This window comes from Fusarium subglutinans, assembly GCF_013396075.1.
Source record: "Fusarium subglutinans strain NRRL 66333 chromosome Unknown NRRL66333_c0000212, whole genome shotgun sequence".
NCBI classification, from domain to species: Eukaryota; Fungi; Ascomycota; class Sordariomycetes; order Hypocreales; family Nectriaceae; genus Fusarium; species Fusarium subglutinans.
Genome location: NW_023502275.1, coordinates 53,159 through 80,764, shown reverse-complemented (window position 1 = coordinate 80,764; position 27,606 = coordinate 53,159). Strand labels below are relative to the sequence as shown.

Below are 27,606 nucleotides of genomic sequence, written 5' to 3'. Positions count from 1 at the left end.
AAACGTGCACGACTGTTTTTCGATGGGAAACTTGCACAACAAGCCTGTGCTTGTGGTGTTGAAGTCTAAGAGACTACGAGCAGCATTAATACCGGAGATGAGCTACGCGTAAAGCAGACAGGGATCTATCTGACGTGAATTTGAGCTTGACAAGGTTGCGTTGACTTCTTTTCTTCGTTTCAGACGTCATCTTCCGGCGTCGCCGTCTCTAGAAACAGATTCTTTCTTTTGGAAGAATCGACGCGGGAACTGGAGATCAATTTTCACGTCAAAGTGTTTGGGTCATGAACGTCAATCTTGGGTACGGGTCTCATACAGATAGATGGCTACCATCGTCATGATGGGCTATCGACCCCTTCTCAGCTGAGTCACTATGTCATGTATAAATGGTACGTTATACACATTTCAGCTGAAATTGGAATCACCCCTCACTTCCTGTCGCGACGCGTCCATCCTGGTAATCGTGAGCTGCCAAGTAACATGCCGGGCCAGTCATCCTTGCCATCGATGAGGCCTTGATTTTTAACTCAGTTCTCAAATATGCTTGCGTCTTGTACCGCAATCGCAATTGCATAAGCCACAAGTGAAGATCGCGTTACATCCACTCGACAGTTCATCTCTAACGCATGACTTGATCCTAGTCATGGCCCTGAATTCCCTCTTGATCTACGCTCTCGATGTCACTCTTGATCTTTGATGCGATGTGATAAATTCATGCTCCAATAGCAGCCATGACTAGGTTTGCTCAGGCGATCTACTCTGCATATCGGACTACATATCAACATCCGCAGGAACTAGATCTATCACGTCACGAGCTATGGTGATATTCGCATCTGTTCAAACTAGTGTCCAACTTACCTCTGAGCTTCAAGCAAGCCGGGTTGGAATCATCATGAAGTGAGACGTCTTCCCTTCATGATTGAACAGCCCTTCGTTCTGTCTTGAGGTATCCTGGAAAGAGGAGTGCCCTTTCTGAGATCCGTCTAAGAAGCATGAACTTACCTCATGTCGTCTAGCAGAGATACAACTTCTCTATCCTTGCCTTATTTTGACATACTGATACGAGAAGCGAACCGTATGGGAACCCGTGGCAACTCACCTCTGAATGCATGAAAAGTCATGCGCAATGCTTAGGATATTTACTAACCATGAACCACTGGAAGTTTAGATATTGAAGCGGCCATCTAGTGGCCAAGTGGAATTCTATGCATTAAATTGCACCAATGGAGTCAACATAAGCTCAACTTATTATCTGAGTATTTTGACCATGTTCTATTAAATAGCCTCTATAATGACCGCAAGGCCGATGAAATGCTGCGCTAGATATGTGAGATCAAAATGCCAGACGCGATGCGATGCTTAAAGCTTAATGCTGATATTATAAGCATCTAGTGCTACCGCGACCCCTGTGATCGTTGCGGTATATGCAACTAATATTTCCATTGTGAGTATGGGAGTAGCATCCAGAGTGTTGACCGTCATATTGACCAAGCCAGTCAACAAGTTTGCCAATAAGAAGATGGCCAATCCGTTACGATTGTATGCTCGAATTACACGACTGGTGGCTTGCATATAAGCCTCCTTCTCCGTCTTTGCGTCTTGTGCATTATAAAAGGCAGGGAAGAATATCGAATCTATGACCGCAAAGCCCAGCAATTGCAAGGTGTTGAAAGCAACAACCCATAAAACATAGGGCAGGTTTGCCATGCGACGGGATACTGCCAAGCCGAAACCATAGTGATAATTCGTGGAGAGCAAGTAGAGTCCAGTCCAGACACCACCCCAAACAGCCATGGTCATCAGAAGAGTGTTCCTCTGGGCTCCAGGGCTGGCGGTACTCTTGGGAGGGATGTTTCGGGGAATGACAAACATGCCCGTATCTTGCCCAGCAAGGAAAATTGCTAGGTATCCAATAAAGCTGAAAATACCTTCCCGGTTCATGCTGATTAGGTCGGTCCTGGGCGCCGTCAAGACATACGCCTTTAGACTAGTGGTTTCAAGCAGAATTTGATATGTGACGCCCACCAACAACGACAGGGCTGCAAATGAAGGAATCCATTTCAGAGCTGACTGGAAGATGGCAACAAATGGGGGCAGAAAACCAAGGGTGAAGAAGAAGTTCCAGTGAACGCCATATTCTGTCACATGTTCGGCGTAGTCCAAACCCTTGACACTCAGGAAACGTATTAACCCCAGCACTAGTAGTGGGATAGAGTGACGCAGCGAATGCACGAGCCGGTGGGAAAGGGGTGTTGCCCGGCCGGTTGTGCGACCTATCGCTTTCTCGCGCAGTACAGGACGAGCTGCAACAAGGCCGGCTGAGAAGACAAAGGATCCAACACCTAAGTCCATCAGAGAAGTACCCCATGTCTCAACCTTGGCAAACCGTCTAGGAAACAAGCGGAAATCGACAGCAAGAATGGCCACACAGGTGACAATCATCATGCAACCGCGAAAGTTTGTGAGGAAGGGCTTTGTTGATAAGACATCAAGCTGCCCGGAGTTTTCCTTGGACCGCGCATTTGGAGGAACCTTGAGCTTCTTCTTTCGACTTGCAGATTGAGGTGGAAGGATGAAGATGAGGATCGCAGGCGTAATGAGAAGCAGGTTCAGGAGAAGCGGTGATTTTGAGTAGAGAGTTATTGACAAGAGAATGGCTCCAGCGTTGAGGAGGAAATCAACAGCGAATGCAAGGACGGTATACGGTTCGAAGAAAGACTGGCGGGCCTGGAGGACGGACCACAGAACAATTGCTACCTGTAACAATTCAAGATTAGCAACTAGTTATTCAGGTAGAATGGGGGTACTAACAGCCGCAACGGATGTAACATAATTGATTTCTGCGACAGAGCCGCCAGAGAGATTGGACACAAAGTCCTCCTTTCGTTGCTTGTAGCTCCCGGGTTCAGACATGGCCAGCGGCAAATGACAGCAAGCCTCAGCGCATAATTTAGGAGAGTGTAGAGGTTCGAGCACAAAGAAATGGTGGAGGCAGTAGACCTGTAAAAGTTGGCAAGTAATGTTAAAGTCAGCCTTGAAGTTACTACGTTGTAACGTGTAAGTAAAGTTGTCGTTGGATATTGAGATGGAGGGGCCCGAGGCTACGGGACAGGGAGCTTTAACCTATCAGCCAATGAGACGTTGCGCCTGAGACAGGACACCCTGTCACGTGTGTCCTCACCACCAACCGCAGACGCCTTCTACACAGTATTAGTCTCCGTCTTCAACCTCACATGTATCCGTAACCTTGCGATATTCGACAGGTCAGGCTTTCCTCAGCGCCTCTTTCAGGCCGCTGGGCCGGGGTGGCCAACCAAAACCGGGCTCTGTGCCGCGGACGCAGACTCATCATGTCGGCATCCATTGCCTAGAGCAAGCCGCATTTCTTTGTTCTCTGCCTTAGCAAGCACACACTCTCACTTCGTCAAAGATTTACGCCAACGCCATATGGCTAACTCCTTTGTGTTGAAATCTCTGAAGTCAGAGCATGTTGGGGCAAATCAGCAGCGCATATGTCATCCTTTCTTTAAGATCGGGCGCCATTTTATTCTAATAATAAAATATTTATCATCCTGCCATGGAAGTGAGGGCTACTCCTTGTTCCTCAAAACACTTCGCTCTCCCATCTTCCAGAACCAGCAGTGTCAAACTCCTTGTTTGTGTCCCATTCTTATCTGCCTACTCAGAGCCTGTCCAATATCTTCGTGAAATTCCTTCTTCGTTACATCAACTATGACCACTGTCGCCTCTGAAGCCAGACCTCGTCCACCCATAGAACCTATCCAAACTTCAGGCCCTGGTCTCAATGTACGGTCTTTGAGATCCCGTATCATCCAGAAGAGCCCGTCATGGACCCCTTCACCCCTATCACCACACAGTCGACCTCTTCCACAACTTCGAGAGCCCAAAGATGATGATATGAAGCAGGATGATGGTACAAAAGCTGATCAGTTTGAACCCCGAAAACGTGATCTTCCCAAGCTTGAGTCTGGTTTACGCAACGTCTCCTTGAGACCGATTGCACCTCTTTCTCTCCAAAGCCCAGGCCCTAGCACATTGCCATCTCGGCCCTCTCCCCTTTCTGCGCCACTCTTGGCTCCTCCCGTTTTTCAAAGACTTACCCTAGCAGAAGAGACAAGAAGCATGTTGCTTCAGGAGTTAGATGCAGAGCGCGGTGGTGAATCCCCTCATGTCGACTATGAGCGCCGGCAATCTGCCCCTGGTGGCCCCTTTCACGCCAGAGCCATGCACCTTGCTCGACAAAGAGAGCATCATCGTCGGCGATGGATCGCAGCTTCACACAGATCTCGTGAGCCTGAGATATTTGTGCGGCCCGTTGAACTTCGCCGCTTATCTCAGTTATCCTCGAGTGATGCAGAAGCGTCTTCGCCCTATCATTCGGAGAGACGTTTGACTACTCGTGTGGCTGTTCATTCTCGTGGACGCAAGTCAATTATACTCTCTAGAACCTTCGACTTGGACGAGTTACGAGCTACACTTCCAGTTATGAGCCCCATTGAACGACATGAAGAGAATAGGCGTGCATCAGTCGTCACTCTTCAACCTGCTTCTGTCAGCTCTCGAGCATCCTCCCCGGGAGTCTCTCACGAGAGACGTCATTCTCACGGTGTTCTTCCTAGAGTAGACGCAAAGGACTCGCCGGCCTTTGAGCGCAGAGGCTCCCGCCAAGGTTGTGGCCCCGTCGCTATACGTAAGTACTTGAACCTTTAACCTCAGCATTACAACTCCGCGAACCAAGTCTAACCTTTCTCAGGCCTCAGCTATGCTCGAACATACCTTCCCGTTCTGGCTGCTGTCATTCTTTCAGAACACGTTCATCCTGGCGACACGGTTGAGCTCCCCCTCCCACATCCTCATGCTTGGGAGGACACTGTCGCACATGTTTATACCGGACGAGTTACACTTACTGAGTCCATCAAGCAGAACATCCTGTATCTTGGAGGCTCAGTCTAAAGCAAGCAGAGAACAAATCAAAGACATTTGGTACGTGAGAACCTTCGAGCTTCTTGGACTTCAGATCTTGATAGGCAGCTGGACTATGGGAGGAAACTTTTCAATATTTCTTGTAATTTTGGGTGTAACCAGCGAGTCAATGCAACATTCCCATTCTTTATCCTCGATTCCTTTTTGCAACAGCCACTGCAGTTAAGGGGCGTCGATCACTTCGATACAGAGACTATGAGGTGATATTCTCGGACTGTATTATATAGTTACAGCCCTTTGTTTTCGAGTTGTGTGCGTCTTCCATTGGGCAGTGCTGACCTTCTGGCATAGGCCCTGGGCCATATATTATCTTTCTAAGCCATTGCTCCTAGTTCTTTTTACCCCGTAGCCTTTTTCGGCCGGATACTTAGATTGATATATGTGTATTCGAGCATCATGTTGGTCATGTAACCGAGACTATGAATCAAACACCATAAGAGCACTGAATCTATTGATGAAGAATCTTCAAGAAATGCCATGTAAAGGGAATGTTTGAGACATTGTAGCGTGTTGTGTGGTCATGAAAATAGACTCTTTTTTAATCACCGATCGTGAACAAGAAACGTCTTTGTGCGCCTGGTATTGAGCCACAGACTGAGGCGATCGCTTTATTAGCTGGTGAATCATTAGTCCTCAAACGATATATAAAGGAAGCCTTGGTAACATCACGACATTATTTGTTATATCTTTCGCGTCATTGCTTGATCTGTTTTTGATAACGACTTGCCTTCACCATGCCCAAGGCATAATTCAGCTACCCCAGGTTTTGACAATGCACACCATGGTGTTGAAGCGCTACTACCTCGGTTGATCGATATATGAGTAGTTTTCTTGGCGCCGAAGAGTCAGGTACCTTATTTAGAAAGGCGTTATTAATGTAGAAACTCGCCGAGGGGACGATTTCAGCCTTCACATGTCTCAGACTGTCTCTGCATCGGACATCACGCGATGTGCCCACAAGATCATCGACGAGAGATCAAAGCTACGACATCTAGAGCTAGCATCACGATGGTAGTCAAAGAACAAGCCCGTGCGCTATCTGCCACCTGCTCGCTCACAGCCTATCGTAGTCCCCTCCCCCACAAATGTTAGATGTGTTGTCGACACGAACCCTCCAAAATGCCAACTTCGCTTGGTTTAGCAAGTGGAGATGGACGGCGCGACGCAAGCATGGCCTGCAGGATGCACGCTCGGACGCCGATGATACAAGCACACCTGTGGTGTCCCACGTTAGTCTGGCCTGACGCTGCCAGGGTTCTTTGAGGCACTAAAATCTATCGCGTGTATTTTGGGCTAGGTTCTTCAGGTAGCGCAGTTGGGATGTTTAACAGTCGATTTTGAGACAACAACCTGCATAAACAGTAGATGAAGGAGAAAACATTTCGCTACTAGGTTAGCAGTTTCTGCGCCGTAGGCTTGCTCAACCCCAGTCCACATACTTATTTATCGAGTCTTGATAATACGCAAACGTGGATAAGGTCTATCACAACCAGCGACACATAAAGTTTCGTCAAGGGTCCATGTTGAAATGGACCGGCCCGGCGGCTATTGCGGCTTTGCGAGTTGAAGCGGACCTCCGAAGAGTGGGCGACGACCGACCGATGGTAAGCCGCCGCACCTCCGCCCACCGTTTTCGAGTGGGCTTTGTAAAAACGGCGCATCAAGACCGCGAGTAATTCAGTGCATCTACAGAGGTATATGTGAGCCAGTGACAGTTGTGGCCAAGTAATTGACGCATAAGACCATACATCTGCACGACTTGATGCGAGTAGTGGCCGCCGAAAGACTTTAGGCTTCTCAACAAAGCGATATTTATTCTTCCTCGTTCTGCTTCGTTTCAACAATGCACGGCAGTTGATACTCTGTACATTGAACTTGGCTGCAGCCATAGGTAATATCCACAGTCTCTTCTATGCGACATTTCTTCCGGGAAGGGACGGAATCAGTAGCATTAACCCTTGGCTCTGATTGCGTTGATGTGCCTGAGAAAACAACAGGGTTCACACCAAGATGCCCTTTGCTAGTCATGGGTAAGCATTCGACGATGTGACGCCTCCGGCCGATAGCGAGCTGCAGCTAAGCATATGGGGATGGATGGTGGGTGTACACTTGACGGGCGATGAGCGAACAGACTTGTCGATCTTAGAATTGCATTAGAGGGTCGATAATCGTCAGACGCCATCGCGGCCGGGGTCTTTTCTTGCGCCATCTCTACAGTAGCAGAAGAGGAGACTACGGTTGAGCTTGTAGGGATGAAGGATGGAGACGGGAAGAGAGAACGGAGATTGATGAATCAGTGAAGTTCTTGCCCAATGAATAGCCAAGAGAAGATACGTACTGCGAACTACTTTCCCAAGTCGATCGAACTGGTTCCTTCCAACCCTTACCTACCTACGAAGGTATGTACCTGCCTGCCTGCCTGCCTGCCTACCTCACCTGTCCAGAGTGAGTGCCCTCCAATCTACTATGCCTTACACCCAAAGATAGGTAGGCATCATGGAAGGGAAGGATGTACCATGTACCTTCCTAGTTATCTAGATCCCGCTTGGTACGAGATCTCGAGTTACCTCATCAGGCAATCAGCCAAAAGAAGCTTTGACCATTGCTTGTTGCCATCACTCAATTTAGGCATCTCGATCTTGCACCGAACCCTATCACCAACCAGCACTGAATATGAGAGATAATTCGTTGGACCTCGACAGGTATGGTAGTTTCTTATGATTCACCTACTAGTTATAGCGACCAGCACTTCCCGCAAGACGCAGATAGCTAAGTCGATACTCCAGCATCTCGATCACCTCATCGGGTTCCGGGCCGTCTGAACAGAAATATGTGATTCATCCATGTGCTACAGAAACCGAGCACCTCAAAAGTCCAAGACATGCATATGTACCTATGCATACTCATGTACTTAGTTATATGCGCTCAACGTCGGCAGGTCTCAGTGTATGATAGAGGGGTATCATTTGTGCAGGATAAATCACATACTAATGCGATTCCGAAACACCAGGAACACTTGATGCGACTTTTGATAGCCGTTGCAGTTCTCTATCAACAACAAACCCTGCCACCAGTTGCAGAGGGTTTTCCTTGGCGTCACGAACGCGATTGACCCGTGCCATCCTTGCTGTTGCCCGATTGAAGTCCGAGCTCTAGACCCACGACGATATCTTCGCTATCAAAGAGGGGAAACGGGGCTACTCGCAAGGGTTCATGGCGCAGCAACTTGACGAAACACAGCAGGGACAGTGACTCGACAGCCAGATCGAGGCTCAGCCTGTGCAATGTCGATTACCCAGTGACTTTTCTGATATGTGGCTATCCGTCTGATCCCGTGGGGCTGGTCGTGCTATGCGCGTTGCGATACGATGAGAGAAGAGGAATCTCCAGTAAACCTTCTATATCAACGGCATTGGTCACTCGCTGACTGACGAAGGATCTGCAAAAGGATGGACTATTCCCGGAGGATTTACGACCAGGGACCTGCATCCAATTCGATGTAAGATGATGTTATGCAAAACAAAAGATTCAAGGTTGTGGGGTTTTTTGCAACCTTTGGCAAAGGATGGGTTGGTGACACAAGCAGGATCAGTCCTTTGGTGAGGTGGGTTTAGGAGTAAAAAACATCGTCACAGACATCAGTCGTTGTGGATATCGTTTGGATATGTTTCTCCAGGGTCAACCAATATGGTGTGCAGCTTTGCAACTCCTAATGGGCCCCGTGAGCTCACGCAAGACATTACGCCAACAATAGCAACTGAAATCAAGTTCCGATACAATACTTATCTTGTTATTGGCAAAAGAATATTGTTTTCTCAGACGGAGCCGGTCCAATGACGGTCATATGCCGGCCTCACACAAAAATAGCAGAGCCCCAAGGCCCGCAGAAAGCTAGACAAGAACCAACATGGCATTACGACAATGATGATGAGCGACATACATGGTGGACAACTGTCGTAATTCATCATGCACCAAGGGTTGCAATAATATTCGACACCCACACCATCAGACATGTTGGCTTTTGTTGCAGCTGGTAGTCTATGCATATATAGCTGTACACTACATGCATTACGTACTATTAGATTCAAGAAGAGATAATGCAACGAACAGCATAAGGATAATCACGATGTAGATGCCAAGCTGACAAGCCAGTCGCATCATGGTGATCCTGGCCTAGCCTGGCTTACACTCGCTACCCCCAGACTGAGACTCAGCTAACCAGAATTACATCAGGTACCCTGCGTTGTCCATCTCACATCATGATATCTCCTGTACATATTGTACTCCGTAAGTGGATATCAAGAAAAAACCCCGCGTCAGAATCCATATCATATCAAAGAGGACCAAGTGCAGACGATCGCTGTCCACAAATGCTTAGCTTGGCTTGAAAACTCTAGCCTCTGTGCTTGGCGTCTATCTTGCACCCGTCCTCCAGTCCACTCGATCAAACCCCTCCCCACACAAGCAGGCTCATTACGTTTCCATTCTGCCTTGTTCCCTCGAGTTCTGGCTGTGCTCGTGGTTCGCACTCGCTGTGCTGTGCTGTGAGACACATGATCTAGCCTGATAGCTGTCACGGCCACGGAGATTGAAAATGGGATCCATGTCTTGGTTCGGCCGACAAGGAGGGGAAGCGGAGCGTATACCTGGTGGGGGCTTACAGGCTTTGTTTCTTGACTCCGAGTCTTGTCCAACCAGACTCCCCTGTCTTGTCTGAGCCTGCACCTCATCTCGAGTCGAGTCCCGCTGAAGATGCAACGGTGATCAGGGAACCCGACCTGACAATGACACGAAAGTGGTTCTTGTTTGCCCTCGATGCCACATATTACGACTCGCGTTGTTTCGACTGGGACACATTGCCTAACAGGGCAGGACCCTGGATATCCCGAGCTTTACGGATATGTGCGCATCGAAGCCTTCAGAGATGATGCGATAATTAATTCCCTTTTGACTTTGTGGCTACCTGTCTCATCAATGTCCGGCACTTGCGCTCAATGCGAGTGCAACACGTCAAGCCCTAAACCAAATATAGCTTGCTGCAGTTGAGCAGATGCAAGATTTTGGTGTGCCATATGTACTCAAGACCAAGGTCACATCTGAACGAGTGCAAACCATCTGAGCTGTCTGCTGTCGTACCACGAAACTAATCACTTTGTGGGTGGTGCTGTGGATCTCTAATTGCCAGTCCATTGAGCCATCCTTTCACTCTCTTCTTTAGGCTAGGGCTGTCATCACTAAACTCGAAGCTAGTGTCAACGATGCCATTTTAGGTTACTCAATGTCTCTACTGAGTCTGTATCTATCCTTGTGAACTACGGAGTAACTAACAGGTTGTTGACTTTGATGTGGGTTTAACTGGGTATGAAATGTCAGCGCCCGTTATACCCGCCTCAGAAGTCAGAACCAAGTATGTAAAGTCAGATCACAGAGGCCATATTAGTAAACAAGTAATTGTCAGGTAGGAGATATCTCCCAATGTTTTGAGTATCACTCTCACATGCCTTAAAGCTAGCTATGCTTTGTGTACCCGTTGTGAATCTCACACACCACTTAGAATAGCCTCCACCCGTAGTCCCAAATGATCCCAAATTGTTACAAAACGAGTGAAGATGACTCTTGCTCGGGTTTTGTTAGCAAGTCAAGAAGCTAGTGGTCATGATAGCCTTGACTGCTGTCCCACCAAAACAGGTTTGGCCCAGCAAAGCTCGCTGTTCAGGTTACCACGTGTCTTTCGTCTGCTTTGGAAATATCTCATTCCAAGGAGGTGACACTCTCAACCTCGTCAGCGGCCGTCGACTGGAAAAGCATAATCATCATCCCCCTAAGAAGCAAGAACTTTTGCCCAACCGGCCTCTTGAAAGGCCTCCCATCTGTGTCCCCAATCCGTCCTTTTTTTTTGGTGGTGGCTGTGGTGTGGTGTGCAAGAAGTAATAAAAGAGAAGATGTAGGAAGATTTTCGTCGTTCCATTTAACCATTGGTCATGGACAATTAACTTCCCACGTGAAAATGAAAACGTTATTCATGGCCTCATCAAATCGTTTCATCGCCAGGTCAGATTACCCAACACTGTGAATTGATCGAAGTTTCGTTCGTGTGCAGCTTGGTGGTGTTTGGCGTCATTACCATTGGTGTATGCACTCGTATGGGCACGTACGAGGTGCTTGAATCATAGGCTGCATAGTCGCTCTTTTCCCATGCGACTTGCTGTGCCTGAGGTTGCCGTCCCTTTTGACGAGCGTTATATCGAATAAGCGATCCCTTGCCAGGAGGTGTCTTCAAAACGATTGAAGGCTGAGGGGCGGGAGCAAGTCGCTGCTCATCGTTTGCATCTCCATCAGCTCGGCTACCCCATGAAGTCTAAACAATTGATGGTTAGTTGATTACTTTTTTTTTTTTTTTTTTTTTTTTTTCTTCGATACGTACCATATTCAGAGTGATCAGGGCGTACAGCTTGACCAATCCGTGGAAATATCCAAATATAACGGAAACTGGCAAGAACATGATATCGCTTGGGTTTCGAATAAACAGACCCATCAGCTTGACTACCTTCGTGAACGCAAACATGAAGATAAACTGAGTCCAGAACACGTATCGGCGATTCTGGATATCCCAGTCCGCAGTTCCCCACCAGCATGAAGCTAGGAGAAGCGGATCAACGACAAAGGCCAGCGAAGTAAAAGTCGCGAAGTGAAGAGCATATGTGCACCACAACTGTTGCCTGTTTCTTATTAGATCGACCAAGATTTACACGGATAATTCTTTTTACTCACTTCCAAATGTAGCGTTCAGTGACCATGCTGGTCCAGTTGCTTCGCCAGTTGCTTCGGGCCCAACGAGAACATTGGTACAAAAACTTGGTGCTGTTCTCCAAAGTTGTCTCGATCTCACACTCCTTGTCGTACTGGATCCATGTCTTCCATTGGTGGCTTACCAGCCAACGAGTCACAAAGTTGTCGTCGTCAGCATTCAAAATCCACTTTCTCCACTTCTCGTTCTTGAAGCCGTGGAGAAAGTCATGACTAGAGAGGATTTCAGAGCGGTAGGCGCCAGTACGACCAGACATGCATGATGTGCCACCATCGATGTTGTGGGTGGCTGATATCTCGAAATTTCGACGTTCAATGTAAGCTGCACCCAGCCAGTTCCAGGCCTTGGTTGACCAAGAGCCATCATGCTCCCGTCGAACTCGTTGACAAGTTCCTACACCGCCGATTTGAGGGTCTTCAAATGGAGCGAGGATCCAGGGCATAAGAGTCGAGGGCCAGGTCACATCATCGTCCGCCATGATAGTGATGGGAGTCTCGACCTTGGGGAGCGCCTCACACACCTGCAGGCGCTTGTTGGCAATAGGAGTATCCAGAACACGGACTTTGGGGAAAACCAGGGAGTCTGCCAGGCGCTGGAGGTCTTTTCGCTTATCATGCGTAGTGACCAGAATCAGCTCAGCAGGCTCACAAGCGAGAATGCTCTCAATAGAAGGGCGTAACTCCTCGAAAGCATTGTGAATGGTTGGGATAACCACAGTCACATCCTTACTCGTGAATGTCGGTTTGCTGGGGATGGGCTTCGACTTATATGTCCAATGGCTGACGCAATGAACTAGAAGACGGAGATAGCGATGAACCCTAAGATCATGTCAGAACTGGTTGGTCATGATGGGATTTAGGGCTTCCTAAAAGCCTTCTTGTTGAGAAACGCAGTTTCCATCTCAAGATATTGAAAATGACTTACCAAAGGCCTACAAAAAGGTACAGCCAAAAGGTAGTTGAATACCAAAAGCTGAAAGAAGGTATTGGCAGTGCTAATAACCCAGCAAGGCCAGGAAGATGGCTGCGCCCAATACTTTGAGTCTCATATTCAGACATGCTGAAGCTGTCAAGTGTCGAATTCCAGTGAGGTTGAAAGGTGGGAGGAGGTGCTGATGATCCCACGATGGGAAGAGATGTTCTTGTGATACACGGCTGTTGAGGGGTATTGCACAACGAGGATAGAGATTCGAAAGAGTAAGGGCGAGGAAGGGTTTATAAGTGATTTAAAAACAAGACTCTGTGTCTCGTAATCCGGAATTGATAGTGGTTGACCGTCCAAGATGATTGTGTTGTGGTGAAAGTGAATCAGAGACGCTGGAAGTACCAAAGCAAACACACTATGCACAAGAGACACAGTCGCACCGTTGCAAGACTCGAGGCACCGGAATAATATACAATGACGGGAAAAGGAATTATTCAAAGATGGCCATGACAAGAGGAATTGGCCTGTGGAAGAAGGGCGAGGAGGAGGAAGGGAGGTAGTGGCGATGATAACAGCCTGGGGTGAAGACTGGGAACGGGTCTATGATATATACCTAAACCAAACCCCGTCTCTAAAACGGACCATGCATGAACATGGAGTAGTGAGGGTCCTTGATGAGGTCGTGGGCCATCGTAGTGTGTACCTAGTTGTGGTGGCACTGGTAGGGCGGCAACTATGTACGTAGAGACAAGCGCGCAAGTCTGTCGAGATTTGATCTTGTTCTGGACAACGGACAAGACAGCAGGGGTGTATTGGTCTTGCGCTCACTGCATTAGGACCAGGACCAGTGGGGAGCGAGGGGTTGGATGATTTGAGAGGGTTGGAGGGGCCATGTATGGCGGCGGCGGCGGCTCGAATTGGGGGATTAAAGAGGGCACGACTATGTAGCTAATTAGTAGCGCACATGGGATTGGAGGAGGGGGTGTATTGAGATCACAGTGAAGAGAAAAGAGACTGGCGCGCGTTATTTGAGATGCGTTACTGAGAGCCATTTGAGTCTCATTCGACGCCGACCCCGGCCGCGTTACTACCGAGAACGGTACGGTTTTATTTTCTGTCTTTTCTTGTTGTCCATTTCCATGCTACTCCTGCAAGCTGTCGAGAAACACTGGAGCGACTGAGCAAGCGGGGTGACTGTACATTGTAGACATGGAGCACTGCGACTGTATTCAGGACAGGGCATGGGGGCGCAGGCTCGCAAGCGTGGAGTCGGCATTAGCATCTTTTGCTAGGCACCTCAGTGCCTTGGCTTGAAAACTCCAGCATGTCCGTTCGCTTGACTTTAGACCCTATCATCGTGGCGCCGATTCTGGGCTGGCGCATGAGAGTCATGTCTCGTGCCCGTAGCAGCCCATGTCAAGGTATTGAATAGCACTTGGCCAGTGCTGCTCGGCCCGCGGCGCACATCATGAGCCTTGTCGTTTCGTTGTTTTGCCTCTGGGGTCCAAAGTGCAGGGTTCACACAAACCTCGATGGCGTCGATGGCTACGGACGGGAGAGGAGACATGGGACCTTGTTCGTGTTTAGCGTGTGGATCTCGTTGCTGCTGGCGCGAGCGAGTAAAGTCCAACGAAGCCAAGACAAAACAAGACAGCCATTCAGCATCGCATTGCCTTGGTGAGGATCTAGTGGGGAGTGGGTTAATAGCTGGAGGCGGCTCGGACATGAACCAGGATACTGTATGCATGTATCTAGGGACTCATCAATCTGCAACATAAAGCATAAAGCACAACCTGACTTGGAGATATGCCAGTCCATTAGCCGCTCGCCTGTGGTGCGACAGGCCGGCTCATCGTATCAGAGGCAAGAGGAGGTTGTCTTGCATCTTGCATCTGAGGTTCAGAATGAATCCAGTGGAATGCATTGGACAAATGAGCAAATTGCAGCGCTGCTTCTGCTGCTGCAGTTGTGAGAGGCCGGATACAGCTATGTATATGTATTTCGAGATTGCATATCGACAGATGAGGAGAAGATCATTGATCCATTGGCCAACCAAAAGCCACTGAGCGGAGAGACAATTGGCGAGCGAGCTACTGTACGAGGTAACTACGGAGGACTGCCTTCGATATCGGATATCATGGACGTGCAGGCTAAGAATCCTTGAATGCAGGAACTGGGCCCTGATGCGCGCCAGCTACTGGACGAAGTATGGAGATGTTAGCGTATGTATGGAGAAGATGCAGTATGTAGGTCGAAGAAGCGATATCACACAATGTACAAGGGAGCTGAGCGGAAGACGGCTGATGCCTTCCGTGGCAATGAGATAAACTCATTTGAGGTAGCTACCTAGGGAAGGACCATGCTAAGATCAATCTTGATCTCAAAGTAAGTGCAATCGACAAGATGGGGGAGGAGCAGCACTAGTGAGTTTCTATTTTCTTTGGGCAGATTCCTATACCTAGGTTAGTAGGTTGAATCATGGATAGTCCGGAGGAAAGTGGTACTCCGTACAGAAGGTGCAGATAACCTCAAATCCGAGGTCCCTGTCTGGTCAACGTTAGCTTAGTTGTCGAGGAAAGAAATGGTGGGGAACCCACCTTCGCACCTAGTAGCCCAGGTAATGTGCCTACCTATGTTCCTTTCCTGGTTGCATAACTTACGTCTTCTAATTTTCCTAGCTGATACTTAACATCTTGGTGGCTTCATCGAATTCGTGCTGATCATCAGTGAGGTACCTCTATACTGATTCAGATATGTCACTCCCATCGTCTAGATAACAATCTGGTACAGTCCAACATCCGTTGTGATGTTACGAATTCTATTCGCTTTTCTTTATCGCCAACATGCACCTCCACATCAACCACCATGGATCAGCATGGATATCTTTCTCCGAGTCAAGTAATAAAGTCGCTTGAGGTGCAGAGAGGATTCCCGTGCCCTATCCACGCAGGAAGAGACAATGAGAGGACAGTGCATGTATGAAGTGGCCAGAGGAAACGCATCATCACATCACTTCGCATTGTCTCGCCGTCTCGAGTCGTCAAGATTGGATCCGCTCCGCCCATAGACGGCTGCCGCGTTGCGTTGCCTACCTCCAATGGAACTCGTCAGGACCCGCGGCCGATTATGCTCGGTGGGAGGAAACCGGCCTGGAGAAAACAACCGACCAGCGGACACTACAAAACCGCAGATCGACCAACCCGGCAGCTAAACAGAGGCGACAGGGTTACAATGCTGCGGATCCTCTTCGGCTTCGGCTAGCTAATGAGATTTACATTTTGAAAGACTCCGAGAAGAGCCAAGAGTCTGCTTCTGCATCATCTCCGCTGGCCGCTTGTCTCTCTCTTCCAGTCATGATGGTTGTGTTACCTGCATCGGCAGCTTTGAGTCAGTGCACGGTGCAACACACCAAAGCCGATGATCTGTGGCTAGCTGCTATCGGTTGAGATATCAAGTCTCGGGTGTAATATGGCAGATGTCACTGTATGGATGGCTTGGTACAATATGCCACTGCGCTGTCTATCAGAATACAGCCTTGTTTTGCTTCGCTGCGGTTTGGACTGTTCTGCTTGGGGAAGCGGATTTCCTGGCCATTTGTGGCTGTTTCTTTTTTACTATTACCCCAGCAAATTACTGGATTATGTTTCTCAGATTGGACCCCTCTTATGAGAGCTGCACTTTTATGCGGTTGGTCCTCGCTGGAGTTACCTTGCTGACGATACGGGCATAGAGTCTGGAGGAGTCGTACGCAATTGCAGATGGTAACTAAACCCGTAAAATCACACCATACCCGGATCTGCTACTTCTTCGCGATGCTCGAACCCACATGGCCTGTTGTTGGTTTTTGCTTGAGACAGGCACCACAAGGGTCTTCCGTGAGTATCATGTACGACAGCCAAGACGGTACCACAACGCCTGGGGCCAAATGAACATCACTGGTTTGAGCCAAAAGAGGGAACTACAGACACAAAAGAAGGTCTCCTCAACTTGCATGCAAAAATAGCTCAGCACTACCACCTGCTTGTGCACATACGGAAATCGATAGCAACAAGGCCTAGTGGCATGTCGGTCATCATATACTCCAATTGGCTCATCTTTGTCGACTACACATTGTCCCAGCCCTTCCTGATCGATGATGAGCCGCAAAATGATCTGTCCATTCATTCTTCTACGCCTGTCGCAGAATGGCTAGAACGGGTCAGTCGTTCGTTCCTCATCGAATCGACTCCACTGTCAGCGAAGAGCCACTGTAATTGTTGCTCAGTCGACACTGGACAAACAAATCAAGCTCGCCAGATCCCGAGCCCTTACCATATGTGATCTAGGCTCACAGAAGCTGGCGCGTGCACTCCAGCATGTGGATATCATACGCACGTCTGTCCTGTTAGGAGCCTTCAAACAGCTCCTAGTTATCAGCCAGCATCTGTTGGTCTAAGGTCGAGTCAAGTTCTACGCGGCGCAACGCAGCTCGACAGTTTCGGCAATAGTTATCGTCCTGCAGACTACTGCAGACCATCGGCCATATTTCTTGCTGGTTGGCTCCTGTAGGTCTCAAGTTTTGCTTGGCTATCTAATGTAGCAACTCAGAACATCCAATCCGAGTAGCGTTGCTTTGACCACTATGTTGAGACATAACTGTCACTCAGTCTGCAGCTGTTCACAAAAAGGTGCTGCTGTGCTCCTACTACTGCGCTTGAGGTTGCTTGCCTGCAAATTCAATCTCGAATGGCATCAAGAGCTCAAAGACAACTTACCATTACCTGCAACGCAACAGGTAGCAAAAGTGCTATTATTCAATCAAAGCCAATCGATAATGCATGGTGGGTCAGACCTTTTGTTTACAGCATTTTTCAAGACAGACTCTCTCGGAGGGAGTCTGTCCATCAAGACAAGACTGCAGGGATCCCCACTGCACCCTGATCCTGATGCCACTCGTTTATTGTTGAACCCTCTCACATTTACACCTTGATTTGCCGCTATGGAGCCATTGACATTTTCACGGGCGCATGCTGGAGGTTTTTTCCCTCATTCGCAGATCTTAAGTAACCTCGCCACCATGCAGTGACAAGAAACGGCTCCGGGCGTTGTTGGTCCGGTATATCAAAAGCTGTGCCTCAAGAGAGGCCATATTCACAATGCGTTGCGATATCACATTCTGAATGTTGAAATCGAAGCCGATCTTCCTGCCGTTATTCTTTTAGTGCTACGAAACTTGTGGAGGAGCCGGGATAACCCTAGCTTTGCTCGGAGGCCAGGGTCGCTAGCTAGACAGGGGAGAAACGATTGAAGCACGGAGCATTTGCTAAACCAACGTCGACAGGGTTGAATCTTGACGGTCACATCTCCAAACCAGATAGACTACTTTTTCCTTGTTGCTCTGTAACGTCAACTTGGTCAAAAAATCTCGCCTTTGTACTGAATCCTCAGCCTCTTGGTCAATATGGTTCGTATTTCAGTATGTTCTTATACACATCAAATGGCATCTACGTTGGCGCAGCCAACCTATTCGAAGAGTTTCCAGTCAAGTATTTACACTGTTGCATTCATTTATATGCACCTTGACCTGAATTCGATTCAAGTGGCAGGCCTCGATGAAAGGAATACACAGATAAGAAGACCAACGGCTTCACGGCCTTGGTGCCATTCACCCGGCATCATTATGCATGAGGACGTTTGCACATGTCAGTCGGCAGAAAAGGGCAGCTCGCTCAAACCATGGGTCGACGCATCAAGTATGAGGTCTCCATCCAGAGTTTCTCAAACAGGGTTCTAATGGAAGGACGTCTGCCAGACCGTGAGCTCGTACTCTCCGACGCGAAGCTATATTCGATGCCTTTATACTCACATGCAAATTTGTCTGTCTCTCCTGGTAACCAAACACTCCTTGATTCTTGTTTTCTCACATGCTCCAAGACTTATGCACCGACTTGGAAGCGGTTCTTGTCAACTCAAGCTTCCAACACAGTCAGATACAACGCAAATATGAGCCACAGTTGAGGTTGCAGGAAGACTCCTGTTTGAGACGGTAATTTGTGAGTGCAAAGGAGCCATTCGAATCATCTGCCTCAAGGCGTTCATAACCGCTCATACCATCTCTTCGTTAGAACGTCTCTCTTGTGTCACAGGCACATATTTATATATATATATATATATATTTCGTTTGGACGGTTATTAACGAAGCTCTTTTGTTCCCAGATCGTACCGGGCCATGGCGGGGCATTGGCATGCTTCGGGGAAGCACGAGGTGCTGCCGGATGTGCTGTCGGAATAAGCATGCAGCATGGGAGCTGCCATCGTGGACTTGGTCATAACTGATCGATTTCATAGGTCAAAGCTCACCGTACCTGCACTAATGCCTTTTTCCTGCAGTCTAGTATGGCGCCAAGTCACACATCGCGAAACTTAGATATGGTGTTTTACATCGCGAGGTGAGAGATGGTGTAGTGAAATATCAGATAAAGCTGTGATACCATATTCATGATAAATTATCACTGCCATAACTAATATCCAATACAGTTTACTTTCCAATGATCAATAATTCGGTAACATTATGACTCGAGGCAAAGATAGGTGAAAACACTTGCGCATCTAGAACCATAGTCCACCGAGTACGCCATTTCCTTGTCCAAAGAACACTGTACACATGAGACTAACAACATTCCAAACAGTATATCATAGGCACTATAGAGTAATCCTACCTATGTTATCGCCCAGATTACCTGGAATCATGACTTGCAATACTTGGCCTAACTACCCTATATGCAGAAACTCAGATTCACAACTCAACATATCCAGGGTTTCCACAAGATGTCGATGCCGCATACATTGTATTGTTATTGACACTCCTTTAAGTCTCCAAGGTGATGGTGAGTACGATATTGTTAAGTTATTGGAAGGTCTACCACGTTGAATCGCCGAGAAAATAAGAAGTGTTAGATATGCAAAGCCATGTAATAACATAACATGACTCACACAAACAAAGCGGAAACAATAATGAACGAGCACTAATCATACAAGTATTTAATAATTATAGTGCTCTTATACTTGTGTGTCCCGGTCTCAAGCTTTCAATGCGTAGGTATCGTACTGAAGCGTCATTTAACTGCAAGTCAAATAGAGACAAGACAGGCCAGGAACCCCCCAGTACAATATCGTGAAGGAGAGATTTTATGAGCTATACAACATACAACAATCATTCAAGATCCAGGGCTTTGTTGAACACAGGAACCAGTGGTGATGGTGACGGCGAAGCTGTACCGCTCCCCCTAGAACACAGTTACGGACCTTTCAGGCGAGTCAAGGTAAGATGGATCAAGAGTCTAAGGAAATCTCGTGAATATTTCTTTCTAGGACGAATATCTATAAAGTGGCCTGTAGGCTGGTGTTCGTCAATGACATGGCTCCATCCTGAAGGGGGACATTCCTAGATCACTCTGCTTTGATAACCACTGTACGGAATAGAACCTATGCAATAAGATTACAGCCGTTTACTGAACAATACATTCATATTCTGGTAGGCATCTGTGTCTAAATAAACTGACTAGAAAGTAACTTCGTAACTTTATCGTGTGAAGTGGTGCTCGACCTTGAAATTCAAGACAAGTACAGCTCAGGAAACAATCAATATTGTGATAGTGCTATTTTCGGATCAAAAGATTTAGATATAATAGTCTATTGTAACGCATTTGTACGCCTGAAATGCCATCGTTAATGGTTCAGGCTTACACACTTTGTCAGATACCCCCCAATACACGTCATGAAACACCAACACTGAAAATGGTTGAGACCAGACAGGCATCGTCGGCAGACGAAGGAGCCAAGGCGGGCCTTTCCGTGTTTCAAAACACAGTGTCCGGGCCTTCTCATTGGGGGCGTTGTGTTTGAAGATGGGGTCATGATGAAGGTTGATGTGTGTGCATATGACTGCATAAGTAGATAAGACAATTCAAGATGGTTCACGATGTATTACGATATAGCACAATTAGCTCTCCTGCCTAGAGCTTGCTGATATACATCGTTATTGGATCGATAAGCCGTCGAAAGTATTACTGTCTAGGCTGGCCTGAGCCTCAATGGCTCAATGAGTGAGACTTCTTTGTATATCGCTGTGCCTTCTCAATCGAGCCTGTATTGAAACCGAAGTAATAACATGCGTACTATCGTTATAAAGGCTAGGGCTCTGGGATGACTTGACTTTCAGAACTGCTGGTAACTATCTGATCATAATGAAACTTGTTTTGCATGTCTCAGATGTTTCCGGCGTAACTCACTGAGTTTCTAATTCGAACTATAAGTTGACTCGCAGTCTCCATAGCAAATAATAGCCAATGACATAAATTTACTTGTAAGTCCACCTAGTAGTTGTATGTATATAGCAGTGAGGTCATAGCTAAGGATATTGTTTAGTTGGTGGATACAAAAGTCATTTACGAGTTATGGTTTGTTCTTAGTGGATTAGTATGACAGTATGGAGATGGCCAAGGAACTCCCCACTCCGAATGCTATAACAGGACAAGGTGAACGGATACTATGGGGGAATGATATTGATATTGATATTGAGACTCCATGCGAGACGTTTGGGGAGAGTTGCAGATGCTTCTGCATGTCTCAACCAACAACAAGCTACGGAGGCAGACTCGAGTGCCTACTTGGGACTGGAACTTGTCAAGAGAGTAACGTAATGCACAAGCAGAAGGCCACGTAATAGTCAGTTAGGAAGGTCAAACGTCACTGAGGCATGTTGGTAACTTAACCTGACTCCATCACGAGAGACGAGTTGCGAATCTATTGAGGCGAAGGTGAGAGGAGAAGCGGAGGCGGGGGAGGGGTCCATTGTGAAGAGAGGGGCAATGAGGAGAAGCACAGCGCTATCGACTTGTGGCGCAAGTTAAAAGACGCCAGTTGATGATGAGGACCCTTTCGAGGGGAATTTAGATGCGAGACCAGCCAGCATAAACTGACGAGGTCGAAAGTCTAGGAGAAACAAGGCTGAAAACAACTGTAGAGCATCTTGTTTCTTTGGCTCAATGTATACACTAGAGAAGGGCCGATAAAACGTGAGTGTAATTGTTAGTGGATGACTCGAGACAGCGAAATCACGACACACACCAAGAATCACATTATCAGAGTTGCGTGTGCCCAGATTACATACCTAACAGTTTTATGATTTATCCTTGCAGAGCTGGCGAGACTATTGGCGAACCAATCAGTAGGTTGGCTGAACCTTGGGAACTTCATTTCGCTCTGTCTTGGCTGCTCGTTTCCTGACAGAGTAATTAATCGCCCAATTTCGTCTGATCAGAAGCGTCATGAGTTTGATATTACTCTGTTAGTACATTGTAGGTAATTGGCAATTCTCGAGTCCATGAGGGGACAATTGCATGTGAGTGACATGTCCCTTGGGAACCGCATTTCTTTCGAGTTCTTCCATATCTTGTCTTCTTTTCTTCTGTATGTACACAACATTCTGTGCTTCAGACTTGATCGCATCATCATCTGTCCCTACTCTTCCTATTGGACCAATATTCCCCTCTATCGAGACAGATACGGTCTGCTGCATCTTAAGTTTCCAAGGATATCACCCCCGCAAACGCCCCCAAATCTCACTCACGTCTATCTATCCGTGTCGTTATCTGCCGCTACTCTACTGTAGGCTAGCAAGACATTGCTTGGTTGATTGATTGATGTGAATATCTGCGACCCGACCGCCTCGACCTCTCCTTGGCCTCTGGACCCCCCGCATATCACATCTCTTGTATTGTCTTACCGCCTCTCAACAACTGATAGTTGAACACTACTCCGACTACCACTGTAACGGGACATCGGCACTCGATCACATCATCACAGGTTCGCAGACCGCAGACCGCAGACCGCAGACCGACGTTGGCTTGGCGATACCCACGGAACAAGATACCCTGGCCAATCCCTGGTCAGCGTCACAGCCTGTGGACGAAGAGGAAGAGTCTAGAGAAGAGAGGAGCGAAAAGGACTCGACAAGAAAGAACTCTCTCTCTCCACTAAACCCCACGTGCCAATGCGCTTGATGAGGCTGAATCTGGTCTAGAACGTCTTGACATTGGTTCAATCACTTGGCTTCGCTGCCACCGAAACCCAGTTTTTCTGCCTACCTACCAAAGGTTTAGAGTGTCTGATTGAAGAGCAGAGCCTACTGTAGGTACAGTACCAGGCTGTAGGTACATATGTTTTCCCATATGCTGAGCTGAGCTGATCTAGTGCTGAGTGATAGTGATTGCCAGGTAGAGTACAGCGGTGTTTGACCGGTATTTGCCTCCTCCGGCCGCACCGCCATTCTCAAAATCGACCTCCACTGCCTCCGCCGCTTTCACCGTCGTAATCTGCCGCCTCTTACACGGCCACAGGCAGAAGAATAAGAAAAGACACAGACACAGACAGACAGACAGAGGTTTTGCCGTCTCACCCTCCCTGTTTTCTCTTTCCCCTCATCTTTTTTGACTTTCTTTCATTTGTGTCATTCCAAATCAAAAACTCAACTCTCGTGTCTTGGCTTTATCGCCGCATCAAAACTCTGGTATTCCTTGGCTTAGGACTCGACTCCAGAAGACAGAGTCAGTTGAGTTGAGTTGAGTTGAGCTAGGTACTAACCTACTGCTACCGCTACCGCTACCGCCGGGCCCGGACTCCTCCTTTACAGCAGTAACCCCACCCACTACGGAGTACCTACTCTCGGTTCTCTAGGACCTGGGAACACCCCTGATAGTTAGTTCTAAGGCCAGGCCTCCCCGACCCGACCTGTCCGAGTCTTTTCTCTTTCTTTGCGACATTTCCTTGTTGTTGTCGCTCAATCAGTTCTTCTTACTTGTTTACTTACTACTTGCATACGCTGGTCGTTGAGAGAGCGAAGAGAGTGTATCTTCTGTGAAGAACCCTTAGGTTTGTGTCGGGGTGATTTGTCTGTTCATTGTACAACTTGAAAGACGAGAAAAGTCAGCTTCTTTCATGATGCTCTGAGATACGCTGGGCGTGCGACAGACTCCTCACCCACCTCCTGCGCTTCGCTGCGCCCGTATCCGTGCAACGGCGACAAGACGCCCAACAACACCAACACCAACACCAACAACACAACACAAAACCCCTCGTATACCTCTTTGACACCCTCTGAAACCCTTTCGGGTTCTTCTTCAACCTCTCCTCTACACTATTGCCTATTTTCTAATGGCAATGGCGCAGACCAGCAGTTCGTTACCGGGCCACCTACAGGGTCACGGCTTCGGACATGGTAATCAACACGGGCATGGGCATGCTAAAATAACCAAACCTCGCAGTCGACCAGCTGTGAAGCCAATCCTCAAGAAACTGCAATCGCACCACTCCCATTCGGAAAAGAACTCCCTCGATTTGGATCGCGGTTGGGACGAGCAGGGTCAATTTGGTTATTCCTCGTATAATGTGGACGGCGACGACTCGTCTTATACGGCAGGTGCATCAGCACTGCCAACACCTGCCGCCCGCGCCCGCGATGTCAGCTTCTCTATATCGGCCACGGATCTGAGCAACGGAGGTGCTCGCCCAAACAAATATTCGCACGGGCATGCTCGCTCTACCAGTGGCACTTCTCATGCTTCTGTTGCAACTTCTGCTAGCGGTGGCAGAAACGGCTCCTTTGTGCATCCTTTTCAACAAACGCCGCGCACCTCAACACCACCTCTCTCCTACGCCAACTCTCTCGCTTCCCTGGACAATACCACCGGACCTCGCGATTATTCTCCCACGATAACTGAGAACGAAGACAACATCGACTCCCAGAGCCTTCAGACTTCGACTCGTGCCTATCATTCTGGTTCCCGGCCCCGCCGTCCCTCTCTTGCTAGTCAGCGCACCAGCTCGTTATCAGATGTGAATCAACCGCTGCGCATCACTACCAACGGCCGCGCCGCCCCAGTGATATCTGCGCGAAAGCCCCATAGCATCGTGACTCGCAGCCGATCTGACCTTCACCTGAACACAGGCTCAACAACCGCTCTCGACTCTGCGTCAAGCACCAGCCCACCTTCTGGTTCCTTTGTTTCACCCCAGATGATCGCTGCGTCTACATCCTCCAGCGCCATGTCACCACTCCGAAGTTCTCTCGACATGAGCGGTTTTCGTCTTCGCTCACGCAGCGAGGTTGACACTGTCACCCGCCAGGAGAACGTACGCGAAGCGCGTCGTAAGTTTGAGGAAAAAGAACGAGCCAAGGAGGAAAAGTACGCCCGTGAGCAGATCCGCAAGCAGGAACGCGCAGAGAGTCGCGAAGCCCACCGCTTCAACAAGAATGGTCGCAAGGGTAGCTTTGGAACCTCTCGAATCTCGTGTGATCGTGTGTCGAGTAGTACTGACATCCGACCTTCGATCTCCCGCAAGACTACCGGCACTGGCGTGGGTCTGGGGTTGACCACCGAGAACGAAAAGGTCGATTTTGGTACTCGCAGCTACGACACTGTGCCTACAGGCCAGACACCTGGCGCTAGAGCCGACGATGTGCACTTTCAATCAACTCACCGAACCAAAACCACCAAGCGAAAAACCACGAGTGCTTGGACCGCTTTTGTTCTGTGGTTGAGAACGCGACTGCTCAAGCTTGGTCGAAGATAGGAGAATTTTACCAGCGAGACCAAGACCAAATTCTCTGGCCCAAAGAAGGGATTCGTTGTCAGAACTCCCTATCAGCAATACCAGCCGCGACAGCAGACTAGTGCCTTTGACACATACTGCTCATCACCATATACCCCTCGCCGATGAATCTACGAATGCTTTCCTCGGCGGATACTCGGCGAGCACAAATTTACAGCTAGCCATGTCCTTCACTACGATACCTTGAATTTCACCTACGGGAAGCAGTATATCCCTCACTTCCCATTCGCCCACGTATAACGCACGCACACTCACGGCCTTTGGAGCAATGTGGCATGGAAACTAGCGAGTTTTCACGACCAGGAGGAAAGTTATCTTTTGACATTTTATAGGCAAGGAGTTGGGGTTTACCACTTTGTTTTTTCTTCTTCATCTTCTACTTCTACGATTGGCATGCATGGTTGCATCAACGGACTCAAGCTACGCGGGATGAACTCAAGAACTTTGTTCTTTGATTTGGGACGATTTGTTGCATTGTTTCTTGTTTTTTCGAGTATCATTTCCAGCTCGGCTTGCACGGCTGTGGCATATCGGATAGAACGGCTTAGGCGCTTCTACCATAGAACCGGATCAAAACATGAGCAGACATGACCGGCAATTTGCCTCACTCACGTTAACGTTACGTCTCCTCCCTCTCTTGGCAAACATCCATCCTGTGAAGTAGCACAGCCCCCAAATTCTAGCGACTCGAGTGTCGTGTCAAGAAGAAGACGAATCCGTCGTACGTGTGTATCAGAGTGGCTCAGCTTTGCCTCCTCTGCTTCCCTTTCACATGACATTGATCAATTGCACATGACGTTCGTTTGCGGCCTCTGACAGAGAGTGGGCCGGCTTAACGGAGATCCTAAGTGTGGGGAGGATTTAGTTAGACAGGGGTCTTGAAGGCATGGATCTCATGACCTCTCTTTGATGGTTCAGCGCTAAATCATTGCTCGAGTCCTATCTATGGAGACGCTAATCTGGGGTTATGAGACATAGCTCTATCGCTCAAGATGAATGCAGAATATTTGTCTTACTAAGGAATGAGGAGAGATGTATTTGCGGGTATCACGATACAGTATTCCGTATTCTTTGGAAAGTTTGGTGATGAGTTTACACCAAAACAAACGGAGTACAATTTGTAAGGCATAGATAGCAAAGTGATCATAAAATACAGCAATAGACACATTTCCAGTAATGAACCACTACAGCTTTGGCCTGGCAATATCAACGGGCGTCCACCAAGGGTAAATTTTGGGCGCATTCTTGTCCATAGTCCCCGTGAAATCCGGCTTCCTCTTCTCCAAGAAGCTATTCATTCCCTCTTTCGCATCCTTACCAGTGAACAGGTCCCAAAATATCTTACTCTCAAGTAAGTGCGCCTCTTCAGGCGAAGAGGCTCCCCTATAGATCATGTCCTTCATTACCCTCGCAGAAACACCACTTACATTGGCCGCTATCTCATCCGCGATCTTGAGTGCCGTGGGAAGAACCTCTTCGGGTGCGACAATCTCGCTGAAGAGGCCGTCAAAGAGCTTGTGAGTGGCAGGGTAGACAGCGCCAGTGGTGGTGAGGTGAAGTGCACGACTGGTTCCTATGAGGCGTGGGAGGAAGAAACTGCTGCATGCCTCCATGCTGAAACCACGGCGACCAAACACAAAGCCAATCTGGGCGTCGCGGCTCACAACGCGGATGTTGGCACCGAGAGTCATTGTGATACCCACGCCAACAGCAGAGCCATTGATGGCGACGATAACAGGCTTGTTGCAGCGATACATAGGCAAAGTGACGATGCCACCCGAGTCGCGATGATCAGCAGCGTCTTTGCCCAGCGCATGCTCCTCGTTAAAGTCCATACCAGCGCAGTACATGCGATTCTTTGGGTCTGACGAAGTGAGAACTATAGCGCGAACGCGGGGATCAACAGAGAGGGTGTTGAGTGCATGGGAGAGCGAAGCCGCCATTATGTCGGTGAATGCATTACGGGCTTCAGGACGGTGAAGCTTTATGACTATGACATGTGTGACTTGTTTGGAGGAGGGGGGATGATGGAAGAGCTGGAGGGTTGGGAGGTTGAGGGCTGCATAGCTGTCGGGAAGCGAAGGCGATGCCATTGCGATTATTGGTATTGTGAGTAATAGGCAAATGAAGTATGAATGAGTGAAGCTGAGGTCAGGACGATGTTGATTTAGAGTGCGATGGATTGATTGGGCTTCTTCAGTTGAGCCGCGGAATGGTGA

The 27,606-nt window shown here is 48.3% G+C and overlaps 5 protein-coding genes across 5 annotated transcripts; 2 read left to right on the top strand and 3 right to left on the bottom strand.

Moving 5' to 3' along the window:
- Positions 1 to 1,359: 1,359 nt before the first annotated feature.
- On the bottom strand, positions 1,360 to 2,913 carry FSUBG_11317 (GPI-anchored wall transfer 1; the record flags this gene model as incomplete). The annotated part of the gene is made up of 2 exons (XM_036675987.1): positions 1,360 to 2,757; positions 2,812 to 2,913. The coding sequence occupies 2 exons, from the start codon at positions 2,911 to 2,913 to the stop codon at positions 1,360 to 1,362; spliced, it is 1,500 nt and encodes a 499-aa protein (XP_036533224.1).
- An 819-nt stretch (positions 2,914 to 3,732) lies between these two features.
- On the top strand, positions 3,733 to 4,974 carry FSUBG_11316 (uncharacterized protein; the record flags this gene model as incomplete). The annotated part of the gene is made up of 2 exons (XM_036675986.1): positions 3,733 to 4,711; positions 4,775 to 4,974. 2 exons carry the CDS (start codon positions 3,733 to 3,735, stop codon positions 4,972 to 4,974), a joined length of 1,179 nt encoding a protein of 392 aa, XP_036533223.1.
- A 6,087-nt stretch (positions 4,975 to 11,061) lies between these two features.
- Positions 11,062 to 12,870, bottom strand: FSUBG_11315 (polysaccharide synthase Cps1; the record flags this gene model as incomplete). The annotated part of the gene is made up of 5 exons (XM_036675985.1): positions 11,062 to 11,071; positions 11,160 to 11,362; positions 11,429 to 11,723; positions 11,776 to 12,630; positions 12,737 to 12,870. 5 exons carry the CDS (start codon positions 12,868 to 12,870, stop codon positions 11,062 to 11,064), a joined length of 1,497 nt encoding a protein of 498 aa, XP_036533222.1.
- An 11,059-nt stretch (positions 12,871 to 23,929) lies between these two features.
- Positions 23,930 to 25,348, top strand: FSUBG_11314 (uncharacterized protein; the record flags this gene model as incomplete). Its single annotated transcript, XM_036675984.1, has 1 exon — positions 23,930 to 25,348. The coding sequence occupies one exon, from the start codon at positions 23,930 to 23,932 to the stop codon at positions 25,346 to 25,348; it is 1,419 nt and encodes a 472-aa protein (XP_036533221.1).
- A 1,223-nt stretch (positions 25,349 to 26,571) lies between these two features.
- Positions 26,572 to 27,480, bottom strand: FSUBG_11313 (enoyl hydratase; the record flags this gene model as incomplete). Its single annotated transcript, XM_036675983.1, has 1 exon — positions 26,572 to 27,480. One exon carries the CDS (start codon positions 27,478 to 27,480, stop codon positions 26,572 to 26,574), a length of 909 nt encoding a protein of 302 aa, XP_036533220.1.
- Positions 27,481 to 27,606: the final 126 nt, after the last annotated feature.